General features: G+C 35.0%; 2 protein-coding genes across 2 annotated transcripts; one reads left to right on the plus strand and one right to left on the minus strand.

Moving 5' to 3' along the window:
- Window positions 1-373: 373 nt before the first annotated feature.
- On the plus strand, window positions 374-7851 carry LOC105970071 (ARM repeat superfamily protein). Its single transcript, XM_012994853.2, has 21 exons — window positions 374-831; window positions 1306-1438; window positions 1690-1826; window positions 1920-1965; window positions 2207-2419; window positions 2561-3064; window positions 3157-3291; window positions 3380-3595; window positions 3675-3764; window positions 3864-4111; window positions 4304-4392; window positions 4865-4905; window positions 5002-5032; window positions 5130-5252; window positions 5468-5685; window positions 5767-5862; window positions 5946-6058; window positions 6194-6329; window positions 6410-6514; window positions 6605-6920; window positions 7519-7851. The coding sequence occupies exons 1-20, from the start codon at window positions 557-559 to the stop codon at window positions 6803-6805; spliced, it is 3150 nt and encodes a 1049-aa protein (XP_012850307.2). The 5' UTR covers window positions 374-556; the 3' UTR covers window positions 6806-6920; window positions 7519-7851.
- Window positions 7852-9008: 1157 nt separating this feature from the next.
- LOC105969921 (transcription factor bHLH160) lies at window positions 9009-10683 on the minus strand. Its single transcript, XM_088814861.1, has 3 exons — window positions 10411-10683; window positions 9412-9789; window positions 9009-9083 (listed from the first exon to the last, which is right to left on the minus strand). Exons 1-3 carry the CDS (start codon window positions 10681-10683, stop codon window positions 9009-9011), a joined length of 726 nt encoding a protein of 241 aa, XP_088670987.1.
- Between the last annotated feature and the right edge of the window lie 852 nt (window positions 10684-11535).

Genomic DNA, 11535 nt, shown 5'->3' on the forward strand with positions numbered 1-11535 from the left:
TCAGACGATAGAACAAATAATATCCCTCCATGCCATTTTAATTGCCTTTTTGGGTTAATTTACACACATATTAAGAAAACTAATAAATGTGCATGGATTCTAGAAAAATCATAATAAAATGACTAAAAAACCACTTTTGTTAAATGTTTAACCATTAATTCTCTTATTAGTAGCAAGGGCATAGTTGAGAAAACACAATAAATATTTCACTGGAATCCTGATGTGATAATTATTTTGAAATGAAAAAAAATCTATAGAAAGACAAATAAAAATAAAATGAGAGGGAGTACTACTAATGTTATTGGACTTAAAATTAAATAATATAATTTAAGAGTAGTAAATCCCTAAATAAAGCTCCATATGGGCCATAATTACAATTTTGGCATAATTACCCGCCCCAACAGAACAACCCCCAAAAACCCGTCCCCACAACTCCGCCCCCACTTCTCAGTAAAAACCCCGCCGCCGTCTACTCCTTCCTTGTATATAAAGCAAAGAAGGCGAAACCCTAGCCTCCCCCTCTCTGTCACGCAGCAAACACGCAGTGAGTGTGGCAATGGCGCAATCTCTGGAGCTTCTGCTGATACAATTTTTGATGCCGGACAACGACGCCCGGCGGCAGGCGGAGGATCAGATTAAGCGGTTGTCCAAGGACCCGCAGGTGGTTCCCGCCCTAGTCCACCACCTCCGCACGGCCAAGACCCCCAACGTCCGTCAACTCGCCGCCGTTCTCCTCCGCAAGAAGATTACCGGCCACTGGGGCAAGTTATCACCGCAGCTCCGCCAGCTGGTGAAGCAGTCGCTCATTGAAAGCATCACTGTGGAACACAGGTTCGGCCTCTGCAATCTTATTTCTTATCATTTTCAATATCACTGATTAGTTTATTATTCTCGTAAGAATTGTTTTCTGCGAATTGGTTAATTGGATCAACTCGTCACAGCCGTTGGATGGAATCACTCAATTTTTTGTTTGAGTGCTTCCTTTCAATTACTTAGTTGAAATTGATTCACTCTGAACTTGAACTCTGGTTTTGTTGATAAAGTCTGTTGAAGGCAAAATCTAAATTTTTAGCATTTAAATAATAATAAAAGAAATCCGTTCCGACTGCAAAAATCGCCGTGACGTCTACCAACCAATTTAGTACTACAGATAAATTGATGGAGATAACTTTCTGCATTTCTTATCCTTTTCAGATTGATAAAGTTGTGATCTTTTGTTTTTAAATGTGGTGTTACTATCGTAAATTTTTATATGTGGTTGGGGTCTGGTGATCTGAATGACTCATGTCTTACCGATTTTGGCAGTCCACCAGTCAGAAAAGCTAGCGCAAATGTGGTGAGCATCATTGCAAAATATGCTGTCCCATCTGGTGAATGGCCTGATTTGCTGCCATTTTTATTCCAGTGTAGTCAAAGTGCACAAGAAGAGCATAGAGAAGTAAGTTATCACCCTTGTGTTATTACGCAGACTTTCCTCTGAAGTCCCCCCTTTTTTTTGTTACACTACCATTTTCTTGTTCGTTGTTGTTTTGATGTATTAGTCTTCCAACTTATTGATGTCGACCTAGATATTAATATTAATATGTATATATATGTATTGTTGTCACCTTATGTCAACATGCCCATACGTGTTGATTTCTTCGAGCTTATAACTTATTCCAGATTTTCTCATTCATTTGTTACTCCTAGGTGGCATTGATACTTTTCAGCTCCTTGACCGAGACAATCGGGAATTCGTTTCGACCATATTTTGCAGATTTACAATCTCTGCTACTTAAGTGCCTACAGGATGAAACCAGTAATCGTGTTAGAGTTGCTGCTCTCAAGTAATGTTTTGCTTGAAAATTTGTTTGACGTTCTTAATTCAGTTGAAGATAATTGAGCAAGGTACTTACACATTCTGCATTTTGTGGTATCAGGGCAGTTGGTTCGTTTTTGGAGTTCACTCATGACGAGACAGAAGTGGTGAGTTACAATTTTCTCTGCACTGCAAGTTACTTTAGATAATGGTTATTTTTGTGTGTTCCTATTTGTGCTAGAATTGTATTTTGTTACTCCTACTAATAATTAGGACAATGGTCTTTGCTACCCATTGTGAACAATAAAATCGTACCTTAATGAAATTGAGGTGATAGGATTTTTCAGTAACATATTTTTCACTGTGGTATCTGGATGACAAACTATGGCTAATGATTGTATCTTACAGATGAAGTTCCGAGAGTTTATTCCCAGCATTTTAAACGTATCGAGACAGTGCCTTGCTTCTGGTGAAGAAGATGTTGCTGTGCTTGCTTTTGAGATATTTGACGAGTTAATCGAGTCTCCTGCTCCTCTTCTTGGAGATTCTGTTAAATCCATAGTTCAGTTTTCTCTTGAAGTTTGTGCAAGTCCTAATCTTGAATCTAGTACCCGCCATCAGGTTAGCAGCACCGGTTATAATATTTTCTGTCAATTTCATCGTTCTACTCTTTGAGGCTAATACTTATCTTAAAAACTGATAATGTACAAAGTGTTTATGCCTGATTTGTGGCCTGACTTTTGTATGATCCTTATTTGTTAGGCTATACAAATAATTTCCTGGCTTGCAAGATATAAATCGAACTCACTCAAAAAGTACAAGTTGGTTGGACCAATACTGCAAATTATGTGCCCGTTACTTGCAGAATCAACTGACCGGGATGAAGATGATGATCTTGCACCTGATCGTGCCGCTGCAGAAGTTATTGATACAATGGCTATAAATCTGGCAAAACACGTCTTTCCTCCCGTTTTTGAGTTTTCTTCTATAAGCAGTCAGAATGCGAATCCGAAATTCAGGGAAGCTGCAGTTACAGCTTTAGGTGTTATTTCAGAGGGTTGTTTGGAGTTGATGAAAGGCAAACTGGAATCTGTCCTTCGTATTGTCTTGGGGGCTCTTAGAGATCCTGAACAAATGGTACGCGGGGCAGCATCATTTGCACTTGGCCAATTTGCCGAGCATCTGCAGCCAGAGATAGTATCTCACCACAACATTGTTCTTCCATGCATGTTGAATGCTGTAGAGGATGCATCAGATGAAGTTAAGGTAAAGACGTAATTACAGCCTTTAATAGGTCTATATTGTATTCTCTCTTGCTTAACCTCATAAGAGCTTTTGCTCGTGTTTTCGAACAACAGGAGAAGTCATATTATGCATTGGCAGCATTTTGTGAGGACATGGGAGAAGAAATTCTTCCTTATCTAGATCCTTTGATGGGAAAATTACTCGGTGCTCTGCAAACTAGTCCCCGTCATTTGCAGGAGACATGCATGGTAACGCGCTTGTGCATTTTGCGATTTATTGTTTTCCAACCTGTTAGAAGTGTCGTAATTCTCAACATTTTCCTCGCTGTTATTGTAGTCTGCAATCGGTTCCGTTGCATCTGCTGCTGAACAAGCTTTTGTTCCGTATGCTGAAAGGGTTCTTGAGTTGATGAAAATCTTCATGGTGCTTACAAACGACGAGGACCTCAGATCACGAGCAAGAGCTACAGAGTTGGCTGGAATAGTTGCAATGTCTGTTGGCAGGGCAAGAATGGAACCGATTTTGCCGGCATTTATCGAAGCTGCAATATCTGTATGACCTCCGACATTTTTTAGTTTCCAGAAATTATTTTATTTTTTTGTTGTTGAATAAAATTGATTGGCTATTTCAGGGGTTTGGGTTGGAGTTCAGTGAGCTTCGGGAGTACACTCATGGATTCTTTAGCAATGTAGCGGAACTTCTAGAAGATGGGTTCACTCAGGTAGTTTTTTTCTTTCATAAAATCTTGCATGTATGTGCATAGAAATCCGTAACAGCTAATTAATTAATTAATTAATTAATTAATTTGATGTTGGAACAGTACCTTCTGCATATAGTTCCATTAGCCTTTTCGTCTTGTAACCTTGACGATGGCTCTGCTGTGGATATTGATGATTCTGATGGGGATGAAAATGTCACCGAAGTTGGTGGTGTCTCGTCCGATGATGAAGCGCACGACGAGCCCAGGGTCCGCAATATTAGTGTAAGAACCGGTGTTTTGGACGAAAAAGCTGCAGCTACTCAAGCTCTTGGCTTATTTGCTCTTCACACAAAGAGTTCCTATGCACCGTATCCTTTATGATTGATTTCATATGTAGTTAATATATATATATATATATATATATATATATATATATATATATATATATATATATATATATATATATATGTGTGTGTGTGTGTGTGTGTGTGTGTGTGTGTGTGTGTTTTCTGCAAGATGAAAACAATCATTTATATTGGATCCCTTGATTATAAATTAAGGTACATAGAGGAGACCCTGAAGATTTTAGTTCGACACTCGACGTACTTCCATGAAGATGTTCGTCTTCAGGCGATAATATCACTGAAATGTGAGTGATAATTATCTCTTATAGGTTCGATTATTTTTTTTTAATATCTTTGATATGGCATTTTTGCTGCAGACTGCAGTCTAATTGTGTATGTTATATTATATGCATGAGAATACAATATAATTGTCTTCACGGTTTAAGGATTAACACCAGACGATCATTTTATCAATGTCTCTTGAAGATTATTATCACCATTTCTGATTGTTACTGTTCCGCAGATTTACCAATAAATCTGTCAAATTTTAAGATTTTGTTAAGAATTTGACAGGTCAGTTTCCAAGTAAAAATATATGTGAAAGTTCGACTGCGATATGAATACGATGTTTTCAGTTGCAAGAGCTTCCTACTGGATATTTGAGTTTTTTTTTTTTAATAATATTTTTAATTTAATATGTTCATGCGATTGTATTTAGCTGTCAATGACTGTTATTGAACTCTTGGCCTTACCTCTGAGTTAATTTTTGTTTGGCAGATATATTGACAGCTGTACAAGCAGTTTTCCAGAATCATAATGTGAGTGCAGAATAACAACTATGGTCTCAATTGTAGTGGACTAGTGTCTGCTTTGAAATTTTACTTACATGATCATGAATTGAATTCTGTTTGCAGGAAGGAATTGCTAAGATAAAAGAGGTTTTCGGTGAGAATAATTATTTTTTTAAAAATAATTAATGTTTATGTATGTTCCATGCTAAACTACTAGTGAGGAAACTTATTCATGGTTCCTTCATCGACAGATACTGTGATGGAAATTTATTTAAAGACAATGTCTGAAGATGACGACAAAGAAGTAGTTGCTCAAGCCTGCATGAGTGTTGCTGACATCATGAACGATCTTGGTTACATGGCTGTTGAGCCTTGTAAGTTGTGAATTTGACTAGCTAGCTCTTATATATATATATATATATATATATATATATATATATATATATATATATATATATATGTGTGTGTGTGTGTGTGTGTGTGTGTGTGTGTGTGTGTGTGTGTGTATGTATGTATGCATATTGTATGTCTATTCTCGTGTGTAACAATCTTATAATCTGGATTTACTTTTCTCTACATTCAACTTCAGACGTACCTCGCCTAGTCGAAGCGACTTTAGTATTGCTCCGTGGAGAATCAACTTGTCAGCTGATAGAGTCGGACAGTGAGGCCGATGAGGACGACACTGAGCATGATGAAGTTCTCATGGATGCAGTTTCCGACCTTCTTCCAGCGTTTGCAAAGTCGATGGGCGCCCAATTCGCTCCGATTTTTGCGCAGCTTTTCGAGCCTTTGATGAAATTCGCGGTTAGTGAGCTGCTTCCTCTTAGTGCATGCTGTGCTTGAAATCAATCAATCCTCACATTTTTTATTCTAAATTAATTACAGAAACAGTCACGCCCGCCTCAAGATAGGACGATGGTTGTTGCAACCCTTGCAGAAGTTGCTCAGCACATGGGTGCTCCGATTGCTGGCTATGTCGATGTAATTTATTATGATTAAGTCAGGCTTTTTCTTTATTAATTGATTTTCAACATCGAATTGATTTACTGGTGACTACCTTTCAGGCTGTGATGCAACTTGTACTCAAAGAATTAGGTTCTCCCGATCCAACCAATAGGAGAAATGCAGCATTCTGTGCCGGTGAGATGTGCAAAAATGGCGGCGACTCCGTTTTGAAGTATCCTTTTTTGTAGCTTTAAATCTGTTACATTTGCAACACACACACACACACACACACAGACACACACACATATATATAGTATATATATGTATATGTATATATTGTTGCTTGTGCTCCTTAAATTGAAAAAAGATACTATACCGATGTATTAAGTCGGCTTCATCCACTATTTGGGGAATCTGAGCCAGATAACGCAGCGAGGGACAATGCTGCTGGTGCAGTAGCAAGGATGATAATGGCTCACCCAGATTCCATTCCATTGGCCCAGGTTGACTTTCTCGTTATTTTTTTAATCGAATTCTCTTTATATATTACCTTGGTCATATTTTTACTCGTTTTATTTGTCAGGTTCTACCTGTTCTCCTGCAAGTCCTTCCTCTGAAAGAGGATTATGAAGAATCTACCCCCGTCTATGGCTGCATCTGCAATCTAGTTTTATCATCTAATTCTCAGGTGCTCACTTAATTTAATATTAATTTTTTAATAATATATTTTGTGTCTGAATGTCAATCCTAATGATGATGTACTATGTTTGATCTGCAGATACTGGCTTTTGTTCCGCAGCTGGTGAATATATTTGCCCAAGTTGCAGTATCGCCGGTCGAAACTCCCGAAGTGAAGGTGCATATAGGCAGGGGATTCGCCCACCTGATGTCACTTTACGGCCATCAAATGCAGCCTCTCTTGGGCAATCTTTCGCCTGCGCATGCTAATGCTCTAGCGGCAATTGCACCTAAGAGCTGAGACGTATGCAAACCCTCCCCTGTGCAGTTCTCCGTTTGTTTAATGCAGTGAGCTTCTTCAAGTGTGCTTTGTCCCATTAAATGGGACGATTTCGAGGATTAGATTTGAAAGCAAGGTATTAAAAGTTTATCAATTGATTATAATTAAGTATTTTGCATGACAAATTGAAAATTGCGCATGAGTTTATGTGCTCCTTAAGGTATGCATTATATTTTTTAAACAGAGTATACGAACAAATTTACATAGTCAAAACTTCAATGTCCCAAAAACTAGGGATTCCGTTTTGTATACGTTGTTTTCCCTTTCTGTTTTTTTGTTGCCGGTTTGTTTGTTTAGTTTTTTGGAATTAATTAAATTGGATAGAATTATATTGTCCATGATAATGTAATGTGTAATTATATTTTTTATATGTTGAGATTTGTTAATATTAAGGGTTGAAGTTGTACTCAATGTTATTCATGTCCTATTTTAATCATGGGATTCAAACCTAAACCCAAACAACCCAAACAGCCGAGACATTTTAATTATATTGTCTATCAACTCAGGCCTAAATGACATTTATTCATGTAATATATAATTACTAATTGTTTGTATATAATTGTCCGTTGAATATTGATACTACTTTGATGGTTGCATTAATTGCTAATTGTTTATCTTGTAATATATAATTTCTGAAAGCTGACAAAGTCCTTTGCTTTTACGAGATCTTGCAGACATCGTTTTGGTTCCTTTGTGCTGCTGTCTCCAGTTTTCCGGTTAGGGATGTGGCATTCCGCCAATTTTTTTGTGGCATTCCCCCAATTTTTTGTGTACCCGAATTTTTTTTGCGTGTACTTGAAGTTTTTGTTCTCTGCCATTCTTCGAGTCTGTTTGGCAAGTGTTTGTTTCATTAATTATTTCAGAAGTGAGTCAAAATAGCTTGGAATCACGTATAGAGTGCCATTTATAGCAAATTTGTTACGGTAGAATCAGGTGTGCATAATGTCTTTTGCTCTTGAAAGTCTTAGAAATATAACATTTATATCATATTTGATTATTGGTTCTAATTCTTTCATGCACATTAATTTTATCAAATTTATCATGACTAGGGATGAGATACCAGTGAACTCGACAATGTTGTAGAAGTTTCGGGCTCATTTTGGGCAAAGTTGTCTGAACTCTTGTGAATCTTTAGACATTTAACATGCACGCTTACTTCCGGGTTAATTTTAATATATATCATAAAGTGGAGTATATAACTAGGGAATAAGACAAATTGTTTCTCAGAATTGATGAAGCTATTTCGGCAAAATGGAACTTTTCTGACATTTTGGCTTCTTATGAAATAATAGTAAACACCTCCTCTTTATAAGCAACCTTTCTAACAAATGGTTAATATTATGCTAACATATTTATCCAAGGGCTATAATTTATCCATAAAACGTAGTCATAGAAGTATCTAGATGATTTACTCTAAAATGTTACAATATTTTTTGCAGAGAAATCTTGTAAGTTTCTAGATGTTGGGGTTATTGAATTTCTAGACTTTTATTTTAAAATACATACCCCTCAAACCCAACAAATTTAATGTATTAAATCAATTTAATTTCAACCCCACAAACTTAATTTGTCATAGGGCAATGATCATCATTTCTTTTTCGATCATATTTCATGGGAAAAATGTAGTTTTGGTCCTCTATGTTTGCCGTATTAGGAATTTGGTTCTCAAACTTTGCAATGTTTCAATTTTACATGCTATAACTTTACAAGTATAATATTTTGCTCCCATTTTGCATTACTTTTTAAATTTATGATGTGATAAATAAGCATGACGAATTTTACTTATATATAGAGACGCTTAAACATTATAAATTCAACATCTTACTTAGCCTTGATCCCGGAGAGGACAAATATATATATATACAAAGTTAGATGAGTAATTATAATATAGTTTTTAAAGCATCCATAAAAATAAATTCCTGCGAATTTGTTAGCCACGTTATTAATCAACGTATAAAATTCAATGTTCAATTGAGTATAATAGGATAAAAATTGCAAAATATGTAAACTTATTGCATGTAAATTTAAAATAGGACTAAATCCTATTTTCTTTCCCTAATTATAACAATTCATTAATGTAAACAATTTCTACATAAAAGAAAATAAAAAATAATAATAAGAAATGAATTCAGATCCTAAGTATAGAGCAAGAGATCACCATAGATCATCTCAGCCAAGAAATCACCTTCTCACTCAGTTCTTCAATGTTGAACTCAGCTCCACTTGTAGTATTGTTTATCTGTTCCAAGTTAAATCATGTAAACTTCTTATTAGATGCATATAATTTAGGGTTGCTTCATCTAAAAAAAGTAAAAAAAAAAAAAAAAGAATTCAGGGTTGCAAAATCTTCATATATATATATATATGTATATATATATATAGGGTTATTGGCATTTTGCCCCCCGAACTTTGACGTGTTTTTCACGTTGCCCCCAAACTCTATTATTTGGAGCACCGTTCACGAAATTGGCTATTTTTGGCCTAATTATTGCCGGAATGGTCCATGTGCCATGAACTTCGATAAGTAGAAAATTAATAAGATAATTATACTGATCAATAAATATTACCTGGATGTGCAAATTATAGAAGATTAATCTACTTTCGCAAACGTGAAGTGTGGAAGCATTTTTGACGCAAATGCCCTCATCTTCTAAACGTTGCAACAAATTCGTGAACAATGACGGCGGATATCCATTTTGATCATCTTCTTCTTCTCCCGATCTTGCAATGCTAATCTGACCCGTTGCTTCTTCTTGATTAATTTTTTTGAGTAGAACCGCTGGAATTAATTGGCATTTCGAAGTGGTAATTATATTTTTGTTTTTCTCCGCTGAAATAATAATATTCGCGCTTTCCTTCTTCGACCTCAATGCTTCTATCTCACTTTTCAGCTCCGGAATATACTCGAGAACTCTATCAACTATAGCCGGTGCAGCCCATCTTTTCTGCAAGATTATATATATATATATATATATATATATATATATATATATATATATATATATATATATATATATATATATATATATATATATATATATGGTTGCCACAAAATATACCTTCATGTGAATAGCAAATTAAAAACCCTCATGTGATATATTAAACAAATACTATAATTAAGAAGAAAAAAACCTACAACACATTCGAATTGAACACAAATTTTTCGATATATATACTTACACTGCAATGACGGCATTTAATTAGTTAAAGACTCATTATCGAAAGGCATTTGTGTTCGTTCAACCGATTATATATATAATCATAGAAAGATTCACAAATATAATTAAACACCGCGAGATAAAACATAACATAATTCGAATACGTAATCGATCAATTAGGCGATCATCATGCATTATATTAATTAACAAAACTTGAAATCTTATAAACATGTACATTCTTTAATTTAATTAACAATATATAGGAAATCTGTAATTGTAGAAAATCAAGATGCTCAAGCTAAGGATTTTCAAGAGAAAATAATAATTGCAAAGTTTTAAACATAAGAAAAATATTAAAATGACTAATAAGTAATTAATTAGTATAATGGTACAATTAATTTTAATTACCTTTGACGATCTTCTGGAACGAGGCATCAATTCACGTAGGGCGAGATAAGATGCATTAAGCTTCATTCTTCGAATTCGCTCCTTTGCATTATGCTCCATCTTCTTTGCATCTTCTTGATCAATTCGACTTTGTTCAATAATTTCATTATTAGTTATTTTTCCGCAATTAATTATTCGTCTCTTTCTTATTTTCTTTATTGAGTTCGGAGTATTAATATTATTCAACTCTTGACGATTAATCTCTCGATTAATGATCATGTCATGATTTTGCATATTTTTCACACAGGAATATTATTAACTAATTTCGATCAAAATTTAAAAATAGAAAGTAAAATGGAAAAATAAATATATTTCAGTTAACCTTTTTTCCACACTTCCCTGTGCAGTAGTAGTAATCTCTTGTACTAATTGTACTGGTTGAGCTATATGAACATGGCATGCACAAATGAACCGGGATTCTCGGAGGAAATTAAACCCTAGTTTTAAAAAATTAAATAAAAATTAATGGTCCCCTGCCAGAACTTGATACTGACTCGAAACCCTAATCTTGAAAAGAAAACGAATTTCAAGAACTAATTTTTTTTCGTAATAAATATAAACATATGTAAAGAATTAAGCAGATGACCAAAGTACATGAAGTTAATTTCGATGCTGGAAAAGAATGAAATGGAGCAAAGATTACTTGAATCTGGAGAGATGAACATTTGACAAGATCGTATGAGAGAGAGAGAGAGAGAGAGAGAGAGAGAGAGAAACTAAAATTAATACTGCCCTTGTCATCTCCACTTAAATGTCACAAAAGTCAATTAGAGCAACTCCAATGGAGGCATTAAATGAGGTATCAAACTAAAAAACTACCATTTTGATGCTCTAAAATTAAAAAATCTTCCTCCAATGGAGGCATTAAATGGGGAATTATTTTGATACTCAACCAACCCGAGGTGCAAAAATAATCCCTGGAAAATGAGGTATCAAAAATGTAACCACTTCATTGACCTATCACTATTTGACACGTGGCATTTAATAATATAATTATTCATATATTTCAAATTTGATAATCTATTTGATACTTGTGGTTGGAGTGAATTTTTTTTCTAGAAGTATCAAAGTATTATATCAAGTATC

This window comes from Erythranthe guttata, chromosome 2 (assembly GCF_056151865.1).
Source record: "Erythranthe guttata isolate IM_541 chromosome 2, IM_541, whole genome shotgun sequence".
Taxonomy (NCBI): domain Eukaryota; kingdom Viridiplantae; phylum Streptophyta; class Magnoliopsida; order Lamiales; family Phrymaceae; genus Erythranthe; species Erythranthe guttata.